We start from the raw sequence: 23,426 nt of genomic DNA, 5'->3' as shown, positions 1-23,426 counted from the left end.
TGAACACAGCTTTGAAATTACAGCTTTCCTTTGCTGCATGTCATGGATGGCTTGCTTCTTGTATTAGATTATAAATGGCCATGCCAACTTAGGGGTGCGTGTGCAGCACGAAACACAGGCAAGCTCCTAGCAGAGGCCCCTGGTGTGACTGAAATTCAGCTGCTGCTAATAAGAAGAAGGGAAAACATTTCCATCTGTCTGGATTGGGGAAAAAGGATTTGTGATTCATCTGCATCCATATGCTGGGATGTAGACAATGCTTATGGACACACAGACATATGCGAGGTAACCAGCAACAGGAACCAAATCAATCACAGATCACAGCATGTGATTTGCCTAATTATGAGTAACACCTCACATTTTTTATCTGTGCAAAAAGCACTCTGTGAGCGAGCAGATGGTGCTGCTAGGGGATGGCACCAGCCTTGACAGTTGCAGATGCAGAGCATTTACACAGCGCGCCGAAAAAATGACACAACACAAGCTGCTTCCTGGGAAAAAGACTCAAATTGAACAAGTGTCACCAAACAAAATACATTTATTTATTGATGTTCTGAACTTATCTGATCCAGCCCCTCTCTTCCAATCAAATACATAGGTGCAGGCCAGGGAGTGATGCTATCTAGCCAGCTTTGAAGTCTCTCAGAACTGCCACGTGAGCTGCCTGGCACAGAGCAGGGGAGGTGCAGACCAACCTGAGTCTAGTTACAGCCTGCAAACCATTTAAATCCACACAAGCAGAATCAATAGGAAGAAGCCCTGCAGAGAAAGCAATTACACTGCAAAAGCAACTATATTACAGCATGGTGAGGGCTGGGAGGCAAGATGCAGGCAGCCATCCTCACTTCTGTGATTACCCACTGGAGCTCTCTCCCATGCATCTGGCCTGTGAAATGACAAGGTGCAGCCCAGACATGTTCCTGCAATAAAAGTGTTTCAGTTTCTGGGCTCCTGTCACAATTAAAAAGCTCTTCTTTATGAGCCCCGTTGTTCAGGTTTGCTGTGCTCCATAGGTAAATGCAGGACTGTGCTTCAGGAAATATGTTTGAAGGGCACAGGGAACTCTCCTTTTTGACTGCTTCATGGGAGTAATAATCTCATTTCCTGGATCTGCAATTATTTATTCATTGGAGACTGTCCACTTGCCACTGCACAAGACACAAAGAAAGATTATCTGACCATTCCTGGTAGAAAATTCAGCTTTTCTATTTCAATTCTTTTATTTGTGGTGTTTCTGCATTTTTTTTCCTGAGCTGCTGTAAACGCCTGCTCTGGTGTGACAGGTTGGAAGCAGCTGTAAAATGATTGATGAAAAGCATATTTAGGCCTTGTTGTGGGAATATTTATTGTAGAAATGTGCTCAGTTAACCCTGTAGGGGAAGGGAAGGAAAGGAAGGCTGGGCCTATGAGTGTACCTCTGATACCAAAGTGATTTATCTGCTTTAATTATGACACAGGGTTGTGGGGTCACAGAAACTTCAGCAAAAACTGGTTTTGAATTGCTGAAGTCCAGCCACTTTGTTTCCTCTGCTGAAATGATCAATAGCTGCTTTTAAGAAGGATCCTCTGTGAGTCTGCACAACCAGACAGAGTCTTCCTCCCCAGGATAAAGAGAGGGGCCAAGCTCTGAGCTGCAGAGCTGGAACAGTTTGTGTGTGAGTTAATGTCAGACAGGAACTGTCTCAGAGGGGAAGAACTGCAAACCTCCACTGCCTTGGAGAGGCTGAAAGTCCAGGAGCTGAGGTGAGAGGGCACTTGGACAGGTAAAATGACAGATGCAGTTAAGTGTGGGACGTGGAATTGGGCTGATCTGGAGGCCAGATCCTAAATCAGGCTGGACACTGGCACACTGCACACAGGTACCCACAGAGAGAGCACAGCAGCAAAGGTGTGATCAGCAGCAGAGGTGCAGGAGCAGGATGTTTGTGTTGGGAATTGGATGGATCTTGTGGCTGCCAGTCAACAGACACCCCTGAGTATGTGCTTGGGGGGGAAGAGAGGAGAGAGCACAGGGTATTGCTGTGGAAGAGGAAAATACATCCCCAACCAGCTCCACTGGGGAGCTGGGGAGTGGGATTTCAAGAGATGTCAGGCTGGCAGAAAAAGCAGCAGATGCTTTTTCCATGCCTGGAAGAAGACAGGAAAGTTGTTTGGGGAAATGGTGAGTAATGGCAAAAGCAGCCAAAGAGAATGGGATGTGTGAAGGGAAAACAGAGCCCAGGGAGGAATATCAGAGCCAAGGACCCCAATTACTCTTTGGTCAATCAGCAGGGTGGCTCAGCCTGACTGTTGTCTCCTCTTTTGAAAAGGTTTTTGTCTGCTGGTGTTTTTATTCCTGAAGTCCTTCCCAAACTCTGGAGGAACAGAACTGATCAGTGAAGGCACCCAACCAGTGGCTCCTACCAGCAAAGGGCACAGGAAGGGTCCTGCCTGTGTTCTCCTGTTTCTTCTGCTTCACCTAAGCTACACCTCCCAGCATGCTGCAGAATAGATAATGTTGCAGAGAGAAACAAAAAGCCTCCTGCTCCCCCAGCTTTGTACCAACAGCAAGGCTCATCACTTATAAATAACAGTTGGGATCTTCAGAAAATAAAGAGTTTGCAGGAGGAGCTGGGGTTTTCACAAGGTAGCAGAATCCAGATAAATTATCATGGCTTGAAGCAACAGCAGACATGCCATCAAAGGTGCTTCTCAAGCCAGCTGTGACAACATGCAGGCCACTGCCCTGGGTGGCCTTTATTTCATTTACAGAGTGAGGGATGTTCTGCAAAAAACAGGAGCATACAGGCTCTGGAGAGCCAGCCATGGAAAGCAGCAGAGGAACCTGTGGTGGCTCATCTCATCAACTCACTGCCTTCCAACCATGGACACCAAGACCCTGAGCAGGTACCCCTGACCCCTCACTGCAATTAGTGTGTGTTTGGATTATGGATTACTTGGCCATTCACCTGCATGCAGGACACAACAGTGATTCTGCCTAAAGGGAAATTCCAGCTGCTCTAAGATCATGAAAAGATGTGCCCATTCCTAACCTGCAAAATACACCTAGAAAAAACAGGATTTTAAGAAAAATAATGAATTGTTCACACTTTTACCAATCAACTTAATCAAAAGAAAGACAAAGGGTTTTGGCTGAAAAAGTGAAATCCTTTCTGGAGAGTAATTCTTGATCTGCCAGACAACTGACCTCTCTTTTCCCCTCAATCAACCCACTGCCTTCAGTTTGTTTGTTTTTCTGATTTTAAATATTGATGTCTTACAAAGCTTCTCTTTGGAAAAAACCACATCTGAGTGTTCAGCTGTGCAGCCCTGGCTGCAGACCTGTCAGATCACATCCAAGAAGGCTCAGTTGGCACTGGCACATCAAAAAGAAGAATTCCCAGGCTCTGTGAAGAGCAACAAGGATGATTCAGAGAACAGCAAAGCTTCTCCCCAAATCAGTAACCACCAATTCCTGGTGCCACAGCTTTTGCAGCAGCTGCTGCTGGTTCTTTAGCAGAGAATCAGATGTTCACCACTTTTCTTCACTGGATGCCCCATCACAAATCAGCCCCTTGTCTAAATCAAGAGAGAAGCACTGGAATCACATATTGTTTTGCTCAGGGAGAAGAAGGAACTAGAAGCAGAATATCAAGCTGCAGCTGGAAAGAAAGAGAAAATAAAAAGCCTAGGTCATAAAAGCAATTTTAAGTGCCTAGGTTTAGATTACTAATCAAGAATCCAACTAAGTAACCTGCACCAGCTAAGACACAGTGAAAATCTTGGCATTTCCCCAACATTTTCAGGAACAGTGATTTACAAATCACTGCTGAATTTGAAATAAACTTTTAAAAAATCTTCCATTGTAGACCATAAAGAAGAGTTCTCCAAAGGAAGACGTGCCTCTGTCCTTAGAAGGGATATTCCTGGGGGAACCTGGATGACAGCAGCACTGGACACTCCCTGGGGAACCTCAGAGGTGAAAAGGCAAAAGCCAAGGAGGCTTCAGCTCTACTCATGCTCAGACAAAAAAAATTAAGGCTTGAAAGTGAGGAATCTCCTGCAGTTTTGTGTAAGGATGGTTGTGCTGGATAGATGAACAAGGAAGAAATACTGGGAGCTGAAGCACTTCAAGTTTTCTTTTTGTTCCATTGGTAATTCTGTTTCAGAGGGAAAACCAAGAGCAGACTCCTGCTAGTACTTCATACAACCTGCCTCAGAACATTTTAGGGCCAGGCTGGAAGCAGGCCTAAAATCCCATGGGACTCAGAATCCCAGCACATCAGGAGGAAATCAATGGACATGTAGCATTTTATACTGAAAACCTAGAGTAAATCAAGAAAAAAGGAAACAGCAAAAAAAACCCAAAACAAACAGGTACCATGGAAACTGCTTTCTTTCACCACCCCTCAACAAGAACAACTTTTTACTGCATGTGCTTTCACAGGAAAGATGCTCCAACCAGGAAGATCTTAAAAGCCAAAGAAATGGTACTTTATCTTTCAAAAGCAGCAAGTTAGTTTTCCCAAGACCATCAGCAAATTTGTCCTAAAAGAAAAGGAGCAAATTTAAAGTAATTCTTGTTCTCACCTGTGTTCTTCCTTCCCCAAATAAATCTGTTATTTAGAAATAAAACAATCAAAGAGGTATAGCAACTGGTAAATGAAACCTGGAAAATCTGACTTTGCTTTCCTGTCATAGATCAAAGAACCCACAAACTGAGCTGTCTGTAAAACCAGTTCTGTGTGCCTGCACTTCCTAATGACAGCACAGCTTGTCTTGTCAGCTCTTGCCTAAAAAATACAGAACTTTCCTGCCCAAACAGTTTTGATCAGCAGAAGAGTTGCAGAAGGGTTTGCTGTCCTGTGTAAGAAGATACAAAGCTCTGCTCTTCAGGCTTCTTGGAAAATGAGGAAAACATCATTTTTCTTTATAATTGGATCTTCCTCTTTGTCTTTCAGTGTTTCTGTTTTCTATTTTTCTCTATCTTCCCTCTACCATACTGCATCAAGTTTTATTTCTTTTTCATTTTTAGTATTAAGAAGTTGTTTTTGTACTTCAGCCTCTACAGAGCAGACAGGATCCTGATTGTCAGCAGCAATGTCTAGACATGGTAAATCCTTAAACTCAAAGCCTGTGCACTTCAGAGAGAGAAATGCAGTCCCCAGAGTCACTCCTGTTCTCTGTGCCCCACTCCTGTTCTCTGTCCTCCTTTCCACAGCTGAAACAGAAACAATTTCTGGGATTGTGGCAAAAATTCAGTGCAAAAGCTGAGAGCCCACTGAGCTCCCTTTAAGCTGGGGTGCCCATCACTGGTTTTTGTTGCCAGAGGGTCCAGCTGCAGAAGTTTAGAATGAAGAGGAGGTGGGAATGGGATCAAAGCAGCAAAACAAACTCATCATCTGAAGAGTTTCTCTCCCCTCACACAAACAGCTCAAGAGAGAAATTTTACTTCTCAAAGGGAAAAAGCAAAATACATTGAGAGATCATCTGGGACATTCTCTGTCTCCTTCATGTTTAGCTCCACAGCTGTTAACTTGTCCACACCAACTCCAAACTCCCTCACAAGAAGGTGAAAAAGGCTGAGTGTATGAAGTGCTTATGCACCCTGTGGGGTCAGACACTTCTGCAAGGATCATATCCCATTTTCTGGACACAAGCCCTCCACTGATGTCAGGGTAAGGAACCCCAAACACCTGGCTGCCAGGGTTAGCTCAGAGGGGTACCCAAAATGCAAATGCAGACAAAAGCTGAGGCAGGTAGCCCACTGGGCACAGCTGATTGGCTTTAGTAGGTGTTGATTACACTGCTCATATTGCATGAAATTAAAAAGCTTACAAATGTTATGAGCCATTACCCTTCCATTTAGGAGATCTTCCGACAAGTTAGCAAGATCTAATGAAATCCTTTCTAAAATGCCATAGGCAGTCTCCACATGTTTTTGCTTTGAAATGCTGTGGAGTTATTTCTGAAAGTTTGTTTACATCAGAGCTTCCTTTCTTGCACATCTTTGGGATGCTCTGATTTGGAAGCTGGTTGGACACTTCAGTTCCCTGTAGTGCTCTCAATGTGGGGCACACAACAGCAGCTCCTTACAGAAACAACCAGGAACAGGCACAGCAGGATTTCATCCTGATGCTGTTTGTCACAGTCCTTCAGCCAGCCTACAAAATTCCCTGCAACATTCAAAGCTGAAGACTTCTCACCAATTTTACTATGAAGGTAAAGGGAAATATTTTCATAGTTGCTGTAAAATTTACTTAACTTTCACCTCTTCAGCACACTGGAAATATCACAGAGCCACTAAGTGCCCCCAGAGCGCTGGGGCAGCCAAGGTTCAGACTCAAGTAGGCTCTCTGGATTTCATTGCTTCAGAATAAAATTTATTATTGGAGAGAATATCAGTTTTATAAATCCCACTGGGCACTCACAGCCTACTGCTGTCCACAGACTCAAATCTGCTTTGGAGGGCGATGGCAAAAATATCTGTCCATCAGGTGAGGCATTTCTGCCAAAATGATGCAACTTGTTCTTTCCCTGCATCCCCTGCTGCCTGCCAGCTCTCCTCTCTGCTGACCTCTGTGGGGCAAGCAAGGCTCAAAGTGACCCAGCTGAGAGACATCTGCAGGCAGAGAGCATTGGAATGTAACACAGAGCCAGAGTGGTGCACCAGGAATGATTAACAAACCCTGCAGGGAGGACAGGATGGGCCAGGCATGGCTGCAAGAACCTTGGCTGGGCCATCCACAGCAACCCTGCTCTTTTTGTCATCTTCTGAACCAAAAATCAGCCCAAGGGCACCAGGCTGTGAGGATGCAGTCAGAGGAGGTGCTGCAGAAGTCGATCTTGGGTGGTGGGAGACTTTTCTTGCTGAAGTTACAGCAGGAGCTGAACTGCCTCCGAGGCAATGCCAGGAGATCAGCACCTCCAGGGCTGGCAGGAGCTCCCACAGGGTGGGATGTACCACACTCTGCAGAGGATTCCTCTCTCTGAAGGACCAGTCCCGAGGGAACAGTGACCTGCTGGAGGAGCAGGGAGGGTGGGAGCAGGCAGGGACAGTGAGTGATGGACAAACTGCACTTCCTCATTTCCACCCCGTGGAGGTTTCAGGGAACCTGCTGAAACCCTTCAGCACTCTGCCAGAGCAAACCACCAGGAACTAAATCAATGTCCTTTTATTCCTCTGGGAACTTTGACAAAAGAAGAAAAGGAATTATTTTGTCTTCTCCCTCGAAAAATTGCAACCTTCTTTCATGCTATCTATCTAAAAGCTACATTTCTACTACACAGTTTGAGCCTCGTTCAAAGCTGCAATTATCTTGCCATCTGCATTCTCTTTTAACCCAAATTAGTATGTTTTATTGCTTATAAATATGTATTTATGGCTACGAGGCAGGTATGCCCCACTGTGGGCACATGTCCCTGTTTAATCCAAATACATGGTTTACTGTTTTGCAGTCAGTATTTTTAGCTTGGAGGCAGGTAGACCTGCAGAGCAAATAATACCAAAGAATACATCCATTACAGAAGTGCTTTTAAATTATAGCACTCCTATTCCAGAACTGAACACAGTGAGATGAGTACATTGGCAAAATAATTATTTATCACCCTTAAAAGCTTCCTTTAAAATTGTTATCATTCAAATACTGGCTGGGGAGAATGCAAAGGACAGAGAAACACATTTTAGGTCCTCACTGGTGTAGCTTTTATTCTGGTTAAGTTTACTTACTAAACACCAGTAAAGGGAATAGCAGTTATCAGCCCTAACTCACAACTGTGATTTTTTCAGGCCAAGCAGATGCCCCTGCAGAGCCCCAGCCAAGTGTTAGTGACAGCCCCAGCCCTCCTTCCACTGGAGTCACCAGTTATTGTGCATGGCTTCAAAGGAGAGCAGGTTTGCTCCAACAATCTGAGCAAGCAGGGTGCTCTCAGAGAGACACTTTGAGCCACACTGAGGAGGACAGGGATCTCTAACATCCCCCAAAAAGTAAAATAACAAAAAGACACAGTCCTTTGCCTCTTTTTTCTTTGATGTATCAAGTTTTTCTTTTCAACTATTTTTTTTAAACTGATTAAAAATAACTAGAAGCCGACCTTCAACATGAAACCAGCGACATACACTACGACACCTTTTTATAAAGACACTTGGAAATCTCCTCAAAATCTGTTCAGAGAATTTTGCCATCCCTTATACCTGTGCAAGAGCAGGTAGAGAGTTTGGTGCCCACATTTAATTCTGTGTTGCCAGAGCCATCAATAGGAGAGTCTGAAAGAGAGCTTAAGGGAGGTCAAGTGCTTTTTACTGAAGCAAAGTCAAAGTTCTCAGGCAAATCCATATTCTTCTCTCTAAAAGTGTTCTGTGTAAGAAAAATAAAGCCCAGGTGTAAACATTTGCAAACTGAGTTTATTTTTCTTTCCTATCTGTGCACTTGGAACGAGCACTGAAAGGGCAAACCCATCCTAATCCTATCATGGCAATGTTTTTCTCTGCTTCCTGAAACTGAGATTATCATCTCATTGGTTGTCAGACAGCTCCTGAGAGAAGTAATTCACTGGATTTTCCTGTGTAATCACAGGACAGGATTTTATTTCTGTTGCTATCTGGATGGAAAATGCACACAGCTTCTTCTGTGTCTTGCCCCTTTCAAGTTCCTTACAGACCTGGATGTGCCAGGCTTCAAAACAGCCCAACTGCACTAAGCAAGCTAAATCTGGGCTGACTCTAAACTGCAAGCAACTTGCTTCTCAGCAGCTCATCTCAACACAGGCAGGAAAATTTCCAGTTTTAAATTTCTATTCCAATTAAGGCAATGAAGACTGAAGTCCCCATAAACTGTTGCCACTACTTTCCAGGACATAAAATTAACAGTTTCTACTGCTGTGTACAACTTTCAGTCAAAGTTGGTCTGATTTATAAGCAAGCAGATGGTTCACACGATAGTCCACAATAAATTACAACAGTTAGAAAGACAGCTACATTTTGAGAGTGACAGTACAGCTGAGCTACAGATGGGTTTATAGATGACCCTTCCAATTTTTAATAATCTTCATAATTTATTTGCAAGTAAAGAAATGTGAGAATTCCTAATGCAGCTCCTTGACTAAGTACAAATCACTTTTATTTACACAGGCAATACTTCATGGTCCAGCTATCTTCTTAATTAAAGGCAGCAAGATGCTCATGTTCCATGCAAGGCAAAAACACTGCTCAGCGTGCAGTATGTTCAGCTGGGAGTTCAGGATGCCCTGAACACTCTGGGAAAAGGGAGCACATCCATCTCCTTTCTTTAAAAGAAGGCTACAAGGGTGCAAACGCTGCTACCACCCACTCACTGACCTCCAGATAAACTTTTAGCTTGTCAAATGGCAAGGTTGTGATTTTTTTGCAAGCTCTGATGCTTGAAAACAGGTTTCTAACCCATACTACAAATCCAGTCCTACTGAGCCAGGACTGGGATGGAAAACAGCAGGAACAGAGATCCTCTCCTCTGTATAAAACCAGAAGGGATTTGGGGGGTCACTCTTGAGTGGGTGAGGGGAAAAGAAAGCAAATCTTGGGGGTGTCAGATGCAGAGAGAAACTGGCTGGCAGCAGGTTTAAGGTCAGGTCATGTCAGTGACTTCTCTGCATGGGGCCAAACCACATCCATCCAATCCTTCTGCTAAAGTCTGGAATTTCAGTTGGAAGGAGAAGCACCTCTCAGTGCAGCTCCTCTTGATGAAGGGAGCAGGACCCAGCAGGGCTCTTTAGGGCACAAACTAGAGAAGCTCAGAGGTGCCCACCCAGCAGTCTCTAGGGATGACATTGGAGGGCTTTTCTCTAACCCTTCATCTTCCCTTCCAGACAGATCAATTGGAAAAAGAAATCCACTTTTAAGTGGAAATCCAAAACTATCATTAAAACAGAAGGCAGAGCTCCTAGGAAAGCAAGTCTGTGTGTAATTTTAATTACCAACTTCCTGGGATTCAAGAGATGCAGCAGAGAAGAAGAGGCACCCGTGACAAATTCAGGCTTTCAAGAATAATCACAATTCCCATTTCAGAGATACTTTAGCAGGGGTTTCACAGCTCTGTGTGCAGCTCTGCAGCACATGGGGAGCAGCACCACAGAGACACAAGAGTGGGAAAACCCAGGGCATAGAGCTCATTGGACTGCAGCCACTTACAGGAAAAGTGATTTTTCCCTGCCATTTCCAGGCAGCAATGCTCCTTCACCCACTACATAGAACAATACTGAAGTCAAATTTGTTGAGTTTATTTTAAAAAATGAATTTATTCTTCTATATATAACCAGCATCCAAAAGTCTTTGGAGTTTATATGAAGCCATGATTTATTACTGTACACAACTCTTAGGTTGTTTAATTAAGCATATGAAAAACTGTAGATGTCAGATTATTTCTGGGATGCTCTTTACTATGTTATTTGTCATATTTGTTTCTGTTACTCTTCACATATTTAAAGCTGCATTATGCACTTCTGAAAACCCAGGGAAGTTCACTCTAGAATTAGTATGGATGTTCATCTGTTCTGAGCTCTGAGTTTGGCACTTATTTTAACAATATTCATCGGGTTCAGGAACTGCTACCACACTTCAAGACAACACTGGATCATACTACTGTTCTTTAAAAAGATTGAGTGTTGATTATTTAACAATATTTTCAAATATTCTGTAACTATAAACCTTTGATTGACTGAATCCTTTCATTTGCTTTCAAGAGGCCAAATTCACACACAGCACAGGAAAGCAGAAGTTGTCTGAATGCACTAAGATCTCTGCTGTTGCCCCCAGCCCAAAAATAATTCCAGGTTTACCACAAGCACAGGCCTAAAATCCAGCACAGGCCATTCCAGTTTATTCCAAAAGTCAGAGGAACAAAGTGCATGGTTTGTGCAACTCTGTGGCTAACACAGTTTGCAGGACTCATCTCCTGAGGGCAGCAGGGATGCTCCAGCTCCCCAGCCTGCAGATCAGAGCTTCTGGCTGGCAGCTACACCCTCCTCCAGCTAACAGCAAAAATAATCCTGGATGGGCAATAAAGCAAGGAACACACACAGGCCTTACCTTCACCTCTTGCTCCTGGCATTCAGTAATCTGTCAATGGTGTGTGGAAATTACTTCCACAGCCCCAGGAAAGGGACACCTTTTGTACCCCCTGAGGTATTAAAATGTAGATCAATATGATAATATGAAAACAGTAAACTCCCCAGTAGCAAGAAGTAGTTCTCACTTCTCTTAGCAATCAAATGTTATTTCCATCAATGTAACTAGAGAAAAAGAAATGTAGGTAGTGATTTGTCAGCCTATTTATCAAACCAACTGCTGCACCTGGTTCCCACATATTTTATGTTAAAAGGTGAATGACATGTAAGGTTTTACAGGTTCTGTTTTAATTCAGGGCTGAAAGCATTTAGAGATATGAAGGTTTTCTTATTAAGTTTTCTTCCTGAATGATTATGCTTGTTCAAATGAATTCCTAGCCATCTTACAGAGGTTACAACCTTCAATAATTAAATGGGGTATGGTATTGGCTGTTTTGTTCATTATGCTCCAAGTTCCAATTTCTACAAGAGCACTGAAATGCTAAGATAAAAGGATGTTAAGTTTATTTAATTAGCTATCTGCCACTGTTATCAAAAGGGAAAGTTGGTATCTGACTCAAATTAACACTTTAGATCAGGAAACAAGACAGATGATATCTTCTGACACAGCTCCTGGAAACTCTGTAATTGTTTCAGTTATTTTAAAGCTGCTTGGGCCATACAGGATTGCATTAGAAAGACCAAAAGTCACCAACAGCCAACGAAGTGCTGCTATGAAAATGTTATTTCAATCACACTTGGGCTCTTTCTCATTTCCAGTAGTTAACATTCTTACCACCTTTTGTCAAGCAGCCACTCTTAGCAGCATTGAATTTTAACTACATGTATTTTTAAACCAACATGAAATAGGATTGAGGACATAATATGGGTTCATTGTGCTAATGAAGAACAGATCAGGCCCTTGTGCCAAGGCACCACCTCTCTGCTATCCAGGTAAGCTGTAACTGGTTAAAAGTGAGCTGGATTTCAGAGCCACCCCTCTGCCTCAGAGAGAACAGCTCCTCCAGTTGAGGGCTCTTTAGGATTTACCTCGAAAGAAAGCAAAGACAGTGTGAAACTTCAGAGGTCCTGGAAGAGTTTTAACTGTGGCTTACACAAACCAGAGCCATGGGTATCAACTCTGGATGCAGTGTCTGGATGAAGCCCTAAAAGCCTCACTCCCCAGACTGCACCTGTACAGAGAGGCCAATGGCCAAAGCAATTTATCCAGTAGCCACATCACCCTGCCACTTCGTGGTTTCTTTCTGTAAGGGCTACAGAAACAAACTCATTCCTTTCCCAAAAACTTACTGGTCTTGATCGGATTTCTTTGGCGTAGAGAGGTTTCAAGAATTCTGAATCTCCTTCAAGCTTCAGACCCTTTTCTGTGATCCTCAGGTTCCCCATTCCATCCTGAAAGACAGGCAAAAAGAAACAACCCTATTAGTTACAATTACTACATTCACCAGGCTGCCAATAGCTGATTTTTCCCATTGAAGATAACATGTACAGCACTGGGAGGCACTAGAGAATGCAATTACTTGTGTTATCCTTGTAGCTCAGTTTCTGTGGAAAAAAAAATTTCTATTCAGAACTATCTGCAATGCCCCCCAGTAAACCATTTACACAGATTAAAGATGTTCCTTTAAGCTAAGTCATTCTCTACTCACAGAGAGGCAGTGATGCTCTGTGTTAACAGGAACTGTTCACTCTAATATTCACTGCCTGCCTTTATAACATAATAATATACCTGCTCAATCACAGCAAATCCCTGCAAAGAATGGGTGATTAATATCTGTACAGATACACTCACACAGAGGAGAACTGCACCCAAATACATTTCACCTCTGACACATGAAAGTTCTAACTTTTGTTAAGATGAGGGATTTAGCTTCACTTAGGCTATAATTGCTCAGAAAGGGTGTGTAAGAAGCAGTGTGAGTAGGGAATTGCACAGGTACATCTATAATCAAAACCACATCAAATGTGAGGTATTATTTCCAAGATTCAGGGGGATTATCAAAGTTTGCAAGGACTGAGGTAAACTGTTTTTTTCTGAGAAAAAGATGATTTGAAGAACACCTTTGAGCAAAAAACTGACTGAAATCACCATGACTGGAAGTAAAACTAGCACCTCCATGCCTGACTCACAGTTGTTTTGGGGGTTTTATAGGAAAGGGGAATACACTTGGGTAGAAGGCGTAAGAAGATCAAGAGGACACCAGGAAAATCCAGGAAAACCACGTGTATGTGGATATACATCTAGCATGCTTTCCAATCCAGATGCAAACATGAAACCCCACCTGTCTATTTCCTCTTCCTCCCACTGTGAGAGCACCTCCAGCCCCAGATGAGGAGCAGTACCCTCTCCAAGAGAGAGGAGATCTAGAGAGGAGATCTGACCCTGGCAGATTTCCACAAACTGCTGCCAAAGGCCTGAATGTGGAAGGATGGAAATCAGAGACATGGCACGGCTCAGCAGCAGCACTGCTCACCTGCCAGGGGTTCTCCTGTTCCAAGAAGAGCCATTCCCAGGTAGTTCCCTGCCAAGCTCAGACTGCTCTTGCCAGATCCTGGTGTCTCATGAACAAAGGTGATGCTGCTTGTAAAGTGACTGCTGTCCTCTCATTTTGAACTCAAGGCTGTGAGCGAATTTGAGAGGCAGATGCTGGAAATGCTGCTGAGATGGGTCATAAAATGCCACTCCCCACATTTGTTAGCCACAGATGTAAAATACTGGCCTATGAATTCTGGGTTGGTGGTGGCACAGAAGGGGTTCATTTATCTCAAGCAGAAGTATGGAGGAAAATGAGTGAAATATGATTACTCCCCAAAAAGCCCAGATTAAATTTTGATAGCAGTGTGCTTTGCGATTTGAGCGAGCAGGAATTACTGCGGCTATCTACAGACCCTCACACGCTTTGGGCTGCTAAAAAATCTCTGCAGGTTTTTTTTTTCCCCCCCAAAATAGATTATCTCAGTAAGGTTACAAGCCCTGAGGGCTTTCACACAGCAGCGTCTTCTCTGGTTTTAATAAGAAAATTTGCAGGTCAGGCAAGCTGCTCTGTGCCCCAGCCAGCTGCAGGAAGGACCAGTGGACATGCAGTGCTGACCCCTCCAGGGCTGGCTCCCCAGCTCAAGTGAGGCAATACTTTTCCAGAACATGGACCTAAGGATAAAAAGACACTTTTAAAGCCACCACTGAAGCTGTGGCAAACTGGCAATATTGATGACTCCCAACCCTGTTCTGTTGTAGTGACAGATCCAGAATCTCACTCTTCTCTTGTGTGTTTTTGTCCTCTCCTTCACCCCCTGTCTCCCAAACATGGTCCAAAGGATTTTTACATATAAAAAACACACATAAGGGGAGTTTAGCAGACAGCCAGCAGGTCCTGCAGGTCCTACACACCCCAAAAGAGGTTATCAGGCCAATGGGACAATGCACTACAACCAAAACATCAAGGACACATTGGATTAATCAAAGTTGGTGAATCCTCTCACAGACCCACTGGATTGGAGAGAAAGAGGCATTTCCCCATGCTTTTTTCTCAATCTTTGCTGCTTCTCAGCCTCCACTCCACATTCACCTCTCCCTCCTCCTGCATCTGCCAGAAGCAACAAAAGCTGTGCCCCCCACAAATCCTCTCCTGACTTCCAGATGTTAGGGAGTGGATCAATGCTCAGCACTGACTTACCACAATTAACCCCCCACTGCTCATGTTTCTCATGATAAAAGCTGACAGTTTTGTGTGGTGACAGTCTGGCTCAGCAGGTGAAAAAACAAGCAAAGGTTGTGCCCCGAGTTTAATATCTTGGCCTCTTATAATACAATCACTATAAAATTATATTCCTCTATTATTTCCCATTAAAAAAAAATAAGAAGCTCACGGGATTACACAGAGGTCCCAAAATACAGATAGAGAGAAATCATTGCTGGAAAGACTACTTCACATGTTGTTTTGGATAAAGTATCTTCATCCTCCCTAAATTATATAGTTTAATAACAAATAAATGTCATATTCTGCTACAGAGAATAGATATGAAAGTTCCTATGAAATTTCATGTACTGTGACCTATAAAATGTGGCAAAAAACTGCCTAGAGTGACAAAGACCAAGATGTTTTATTAAGTATTGTATCTGTGACTGGTATATATCCTTATCTGCCACTCTTCTGCTTGTGAATAAGGAGAAGTATTGATTATTTCATACTCTGCCATCTGAAAATCATTGTTTTTCTCCTTTTTACTAAGAGATTCCTCAGCAGAGTGAATGGCTTCATAACACAGACACAAGGCTGGTTTGTGGGAGCTCCCAGGAGGCAAGCTCCAAACTGGAGGCACAGAGTTCCTCCTTCACCACCTGCAGTGAATTTTTCTGCTTTTTGGGAGGGCATGGCAAAAACTTTCACATCAATTACATCATTTATACCCTCTCTCTTTTTATGCAGTGCCTTGTATTGGACAGGCATAAAAATTTATGTGCTATTGCTGACTGCTCTGGGTTGAAAGGGGATAGCAATCCTGAATAACATAAATGTCATTTTGGTGATGCTGAATGAGAAAGGAATTTTGGATTTTGGTAGCTTGAGAAGCATCTCCTTTTTACAGGCAATTATGAATGATGGCATTACTGTTAGGGGAAGAGCTCAGCATTGATGGTGTCTGATCACCAAAGCTCCTCTGCCTTTTGGTTGGCAAAGTGGCCACACAAGTGGCTAAAGCCCAGCCTGTGTTTGTTTTATTTTTTAACAACTTGGGTTACTTTAATTTTACCTTTTTTTTTTAAATTTTTTTTCTTTTTAATTGCAAGTCTGGTAGCAGGAAGATCCAGCTAGCAGAATAAGAAAAAACAGCCACCCTAACCAGAGACATGTAACTGCTGTGATAAAGGCTTAAAACTGAGAGTAGGTTTAGATGAGATATTAGGAAGAAATTCTTCCCTGAAGGAGCTCTGAGGCCCTGCCACAGGGTACCCAGAGAGGCTGAGGCTGCCCCATCCCTGGAAGAGTTCCAGGCCAGGCTGGATTGGGCTTGGAGCCACCTGGGATAGTGGGAGGTGTCCCTGCCCATGGCAGGGGGTGGAACACGATGGTCTTGAAGGTCCCTCCCAACCCAAACTTTTCTCTGCCTCTGCAATAAATACCTGGCATTGGTTCTGGCTGCACTGATCTAGGCTGGTTACACACAGGGGCAGGGGGAACTTTCAGTGCTGTTTCATTCATGGGCAGCTTTGTGAGACCAGGCTGGGCTCACACTGCAGCTTCACCCACTCAAGGACCAAGGTGACAGTGACACACACTCACTGTGTCCCTTGGGCCAGGATCCTTTGTCATTTACAAACACAAAATGCAGCCTTGAACTCTTCTGTGCTTCCCTCTGTTCTCCTGCCATGGCTGAACAAATTTCCTGTTTATTGAGGTCTTTCTAAGAATTTTAAGGACACTGGTGACAGATTACTCCAGCTCTGCTGGCCACCACCAGCTCCAGTGGTTGATTCCCACTGGTTTTCCCTGCACCTCCATCCCTTTCCAGTTTTCAGGAGGAGAAGGGTTGGCAAGGTTTGTCTCTGCACAGCAGGTAAGCATTCAGTTTTTTGCTAGGAATAAACTGAAGTTATGTTCAGCAATGTCCTGTGGGAGAGAATTATCTTTGGAGACTGCTTGTGTCAGATGGCTGAAACACCTGATTATCGTTGCTTGTATTATTGATTGCTGTGCTCTGCATTGCTTCCAGATATGTGCAAGTTATTACACAGCTCAATACATCCCAAGTTAGGAAAAAAAACCTCAGCAAAGGCAAGTGACCTCGTTTTTTTCCCCCTCCTGGGAAGATATCTCTGCTGTCCTTGTCTCTCTGACTTGATATTCAATGTTTCCAGATTCCAGGTACACAACACATCATTGCCAGTTCTTCACAGCCTCAAACTTGTTCTAATTGCATCTGCCCTCCCTCCTTCTCCTCATTTTCTTCAGCTAATTCATCATCTTAATAAGGATCTCAGTATCCAGCTGTGGATCAGCAGCAATATTTTCCTATGGAAGCCACCTACCAGCAGCACCAGTCCTATAAAATTAAATCTGGTTATAGAGCTTGGTCCAGAGCAAGACAGGTAAGGAGATAATGTGGAAAAATTCTTCCTCTGGCATAAGACCTTGCTTTGAGACCTCATGTACAGACTCAAGTTTGTGTGGACAGCAGAGAAATCCAAGGAATACACAGCATACACAACCATATCCCTGTGTGCAGATCCAGGATTGTGCTGTGAATTGCACTGTGAGGTCTCATGGCCATCACTGCCATCACCTCCCTCTTCCTCTGCTTCCTGACCTCAGATGTCCCTGCCTGATGCCTTGCTGGTAGCATTTGCCTCTAAAGGTGACAGGCACAGGGCAGGAAAACTCTGCTGAGACTTGAGGGGGTGAAGGAAGGTGACCCCAAGTGCCTTGGATCACTGTGGGACAGCGTTCATCCTTCTCCAGGGAAGCAGGGAGACACTGGGGAAGCACAGCCAAAATCCTGCAGCTGTGCAGGGCACTAAAACAGCATCACAGAAGTAGCAAGAGCAGCAATCAGCTAACTCACTGCTCCCTGCAGAAGGCTCCATCCAGAACCTCCTGACAGCCTGTGAGGTGACAGCTCTAAATAATCCCTGGTGCTGCAGCCATCAGTCACAGGAGACAGGGGTCTGAACAAACCCAGACCAGCTGTGGGAGTCACCCACTGGAAAAAGACTTCTGCAAGCTGATGTTGAAGCAGTGTGAGCTGTGTAGGCACTTTCAGCTCCTTCCAGGGGTATGAAGTTATTTGTGACAGCCACAGGAAATCCAGATGGTTTTTGAGCTTGGGAAGGAACTTTGGGCAAGCAGAGGGAATTGCCTGCACACTGTGATGGTGAGTGTAAAACTCAGCCCAAACAAAGGCCTGGCAAAGCTCAGAGCCCTTCCTCTCCAGGGGTAACTCCTGGCTTTGAGCTCCTCTGCTTGACTGCAGAAACAGAGGTAGAAAACAAGAAGAGGATACAGCAAGAAGAGCACAAGAACTGAGAGGACACCCCAGCCACAGCAATGAGATCTGATGCAGAACATCTTGGCTTCATTCCCATCAGGCTCACACGATTAGGGAGGGCATTAGGGATGATTTCCAGGTGCACATCCCCAAAGCACCCTTCTCCTCTGTCTGCTCCTTCCACACTGTCCAGGTGCTCCCCAGAGCCAACCATCCATGACAAAAGAGACTCAGAGAGCCCCATGAAGCTCAAGTGGAAGGGAAAATAAATAAATAAATAAATAAATAAATTTGATAAATTTGCTTTGGTGGAAGTTAAGGAGAAAAGTCTTAATGAACAGGAAGAACAGGCTCAAAGGTGGTTTTCCAATTACTGTTTCAAGTAAGTTACAACCAACCAAAGCAACTAAATCTCACCCCTTGAAACAATTCCAAACCAGTGTTGGAACAATTTCTAAACAAATCCTTCAGCCAGAGCTTGAAGAAAGCTCAGCTCTGGATTTACTGCATAGTGCTGGAATTACTCTAGGCAGGAGGTATTTCTTTCCAAAGCAAAGTGAGCTCATGCAAAATATAGTCAGGTGTAGCACCACAAAAGCAGGATTTCAATGAATTAAGCCACCCCACCTGAGAGTACATTTTGCAGGGAAAAAGATTAGCAGATTTCTGGAGAAATGATTATGAATCCCAGCATTGTTCCTACAACTCAACCATCATAAGCAGAATTTCCCTCTAAGGTTATAATTTCCCTTTCCACTGGTACAGCAGGGAAAAGATGGAAACTTGGCTTTCACCCCTCCAACTCCTTGTTACAGAGAACTTTGGTACTGCAGCATTATGAAATGAGCCACACTCTCTTGAGCACTTTTCTGCTTTTTTTCTCCAAGACAAACAGTAAGGTTTCACATCTTACCATCAACACACATTCCAAATGTGTCCCTGGAATTCTCCATCTTTTTTAATCCAGCTCATTACCATAATTATGCTAACTAAAAGAGAAAAGTCCCATCCTGCACAAATTTGTGCTCACTCAGAAGTGGGAAAAAAAGATTTTTATACTTGTAGGAACAAGAAGTCTTCTAATGCAGTGATTTAATAATGAAATCAGCACAGAAACCCACTGATGCAGAGGGTGCAGAAAGAGTTCTTACAAAGTATGGCCTAATGCTCCTTAACTATAATAATCTGTCAATCACAAAATGAAGAATAAAACAAACACTTCTTTTTTCAGAATATAAAGATCTTGGACACAAATTCCTCTGTGGCTTTGCTGCTCCAAGTTACACCAAGGCTGACTGGACTAATCATCTTTATAGTGCTGAAAGAAGTTTCCAGAGAGAAGAAGGAATTTTTCTTTTTTTTCCCTTTATCTTAGTGGATCCCTGTTGTGTCCTGTCCTTACACTCTGAAGTAGGATTTTTCTGACTAACACAGCATTTAGCAGCTCCCCCTACCAGCAATGAAGCTGCAGGTTGAGGGCTGACAGTGTGAGGAGGAAAGCAGCAGCTCTGCTGTGCTGTGTCTGAAGGTGAGCTCTCAGAAATGGGGCCAATTTTTGGGTCATTTCTGTCTGATGTGAACATGCCAAAACAGCTCAGGGGCATTCATCAGAGCACAGCACCAGGTCTGGGCAAAGAGATGAGACCCATGCAAACCTGCTGTGGTTTCATCCCATCCAAACCTCACAGCACCACCCAAGAGAGCCCAAAGCACAGGTGAGGAGACCCAGCAGGGCTGTCACCACTCTCCCAAGTGCCATCCCCAGGGCACATGTGATGATCCCATCCCAGCAGATGGATCTACAGGCTGTGGGGGCACTGACTGGAGCTGCACTGACCTTCCCAACCCCAGCCCTGGGTGAGAAACTCCCTGCCATGGCAGCCCCAGCCACCAAAGGGGGTACTCATGATGTCAGTGTGCATTTTCAGTTCCTTCATCTACTCCACCATCACCTCCTCTGTTTCCAGAAGCCAGGAGATGGCAGGGTGGGCAGGGAGGAATATTTTCAATGCACCCTAATTAATCACTTCTGAGCCCCCAATCAGCCAGTATCAGGCAATTAACTGATGAGCCTGCACTGCAGAAAATCACCCTGTGCTACCTCTGCAGTCAGGGGAGAGAAAATGGCAAAAGGGCCCATCTGGAACCCACATCACTCCCTGGAAGTGCCTCTTACCCACTGCTGTGGGAGAAGTCACCCTCTAAGGTGACTTAGGAATCTTTTCTGGATGCCTTCAGATTCCTGCAATGAACCTGGAGCTCAGTGCAAAGTGCACTCAAAGTGCAACAGGAGTCAAAAAGAAAACAAACAGGTTGCCAGCCAATAAACAGATATCATGAAATAAAGTATATTTTAAAAATGTGATTCCAGCTATATCCACATGGAGTGACTCCAGGGATTATCTTAATGATTTTTTTTTTAATCAAGTCTCATACTTTCAATAAGAGATTGGAGATAGAGCACATTCAATTTATTTACACAGGTAGGTAAAGGAGATTTCCTTTAAAATCAAATTCTCTTTTTTAAGAGGAATCCATAGTCCCTTGGTTAAGAAACTGCCCTCACTGCCAAAGAACCACCAATGAATTTTTATAGCTGTTATTTGTCACAAAAAATATATTATTTTCTCTTTCACTATCAGAATATACAGAAAAATAATTTAAACTGTCTTCCAGACTTATCTACAGTGTGTCTATGACATTTTTTTTAGCAAGAGAGGCTCTGGGGATGGTAAAGAAATGAGAGAACTGAAAGTGCTGCTCCCAGAGAGGCTGAAATAAGGATATTGCTTCCATTGCTTTTTGAACAATTGCCAGTAAATAATTATTCACTGACAAAAAGATATGAGTGTGTTTAGGGCCCCTCACCACCATGAATGGTGGGCAAAGAGATGAGACCTGACCTGTGGAGTGCAGATATCGATTCCAAATTGCTCCATCAATTTACACCCACCTGCTACCTGGCCCTGGAGCAGCAGCAGGAAATCACTGATGAAATAATGGTTTGGGTGGAAGGGATCCTAAAGATCCTCTCATTTCAACCACCCCTAGAGCAGGCTCCCCTCAAAGGGGAAACTGAGGCACCAGGTCAGGTATGCACCAGCAGTCACACGAGAAAACTGCCAATGGAAACACAGCCATGGCTTGTCTGTGTGACAGTGCTACAGCACAGAAACCATAAATATCCTGCTCATGAGGAACAACAGGTTAATTTTAGCAACTTTCAAATGCCAGTAACTCAGACTCCAGCTCCTCTCTCATCTCCCTACAGCCTGCATCCCTCTGCCTCCTTGCCAGAAGATGCATTATGCTTAATGCCCCTTGTCTTCTTCACAGCTTTCTAATGCACATTCAGAAGTGTTTACTAGACTGAAATCAATGATGATTGAACAGCAAGGGAACTAGGAACTTGCTGGCCATCAACCCAAATCCAGAGGTCTCCTGCAAGACAGCACTTCCTGATGCAATACCCAAAATTATCATCATGGCAGATTATATATTTGCAAAGCAACAGTGAGATAATTTTCCCACTGTTTACTTTCTGAGGAAAAGAAAGACAATAAAGGTTTTTTTTTTTTTTTTTTTTTTTTTAAACCAGGACTCATGCGTGGGATGCTTTTAATTTCAAATTATTTATTGAGTGGGTGCTTACTGAGTCATAGGGGACTTTCACCAGATGCCAAGGGATTCTGTTGGAATTCAGGAGTACAATATTATGTGTATGAAAGTCAGGTGGTTACCTGAAATAGCCAAAAATCACATGCAAAAATATACAGCTGGCATCAGGCAAGTGACAACAGAGCAAGAGACAGCAGCTCTTTAAAATACTTTTTTTAAACAGAGGGGTTTAAAGCCACAGGGAAGTGATTGCTCTCACTGTGCTTTGGCCTTTAGAGAGCACAGCTCTGTGTGCCCCTTCACTGCAGAAATATGTCTTCTTTGGGGATATTAGCATTTCCTCCTTATTCTGCTCCTTTTTCAAACATGTCACCAGCAGAAACAAATGCACTGACTCACAACCTGCATAATTCTTAATTTACCAACCTCACCTCAGCTTTAAAAATCTTTTCCAGCAGCACCAAGATTATTTAAATCACAACATCTTTCAAAATAAATGTTCAGTGTCTCAGATCTGGATTTCCTTTATCACAAAGAACCTTTGAGCATTCCTGCAGCCCAAACACTGCTCCTGGGCACAGTCTAGCAGCAACACCCTCGTGAGTCAGAAGTGATGCTCCCTCCCCTCCAGCCTGGCAGAATGAGCAAGGGTGAGCAGAGCACGTGATGCCAGCAATTTCATCACGTTGTATTCCCCACTGGGTGTCTGCAAGCTTTGGCAGAAGCCCCTGGTTGTGCTCCCTGGGACCTCTGCAAGGAAAATAAACAAACCAGCACAGGAGGAGGATGCAGCCCTTGCAGCCCAGTCCCACAGGGCAGCCCCAGTGCTTGGCATGCTTGCAGGCAGGGAGATGAGAGACAGCATCAGGCTGAGTTAAAAAATGATAAAATAACATTAAAATAATGAACTTGGTGAAATGTTTTTGGTCAGCCAGTGCTGCTGGCTGGGAGGTCACTGCCATGCTCCTCCACCCAGCTCTGCAGGCAGAGTGGGGCTGGCTCAGAGGCAGCAAGAGGCAACTCAGCTCTCCATCATGTTCCAGTCAGGGCTGTGAGGGTAACCCAGACTTTTCTACAGCTTTTTGGCTGTTTTGGCAGCCTGTGCTTGTTACTGCCTGAATAAGACATTCCCTTCCAAGAGAAGGGACCTCTGGGGAATAAGGACACATTCATCAACAACCACTGCACTTGGTCAGGGACCAAAACTGCTGGAGAAGGAACTTTTATCCATTAAAAGAACAAGAGGCTAACACTTGTATTTCCCTTTGGTGAGCACCCAGAGCTTGCCTTCACTCTGCCTGAAGCCAGGAGATTTCAGTCCCTCTCTGCACATCTGCAGCCCTGCCCAGGACACAGCTGTGACAGCAGGGCTGGAGCTCTGCACCTCTGTCCCCTCCTCCCCTTCCCTGAATCCCCCTAAAGCCTGAACAACATTTTTCTCTCTTGTTTTTGCTTTCCTCGCTGACCTAACTTGACAATGTTAGTGAATTTAATCTCAAAACACTCAGGGATAGAGGGCAAAAAATATTTTTCCCAGGCTGCCAATAAAGAATGGAGTTTCCAGGAGCTTAAATGGCTCAATGGGACATTTTGGTGACCAGAGGAAATTTAGAACCCTATGATAAATTTGGGATATTAATGTAAGAATAAAGTTGAACTGCTGGAAGCAATATCTTATTGACAAAAGTGCTAGAAAGCTGCAAAGGTAATAAACAAGGAATTGAGATGGATTACTGGGGATATGC

General features: G+C 43.9%; 1 protein-coding gene across 4 annotated transcripts in view; it reads right to left on the bottom strand.

The window, feature by feature from the left end:
* SGCD (sarcoglycan delta) overlaps nt 1–23,426 on the bottom strand; it is a 307,428-nt gene that overhangs the window by 61,279 nt on the left and 222,723 nt on the right. For all 4 annotated transcript variants that reach the window (XM_030229318.2, XM_030229319.2, XM_018915521.3 and 1 more), the window contains one exon: nt 12,370–12,471. In XM_030229318.2, the coding sequence (XP_030085178.1) occupies nt 12,370–12,471 (102 nt within the window). The remainder of the gene's footprint in view (nt 1–12,369; nt 12,472–23,426) is intronic.

This window comes from Serinus canaria, chromosome 13 (assembly GCF_022539315.1).
Source record: "Serinus canaria isolate serCan28SL12 chromosome 13, serCan2020, whole genome shotgun sequence".
Classification (NCBI taxonomy): Eukaryota; Metazoa; Chordata; class Aves; order Passeriformes; family Fringillidae; genus Serinus; species Serinus canaria.
Note: the sequence above shows the minus strand (reverse complement) of the source record. Positions and strands in the feature narration are given on the sequence as shown.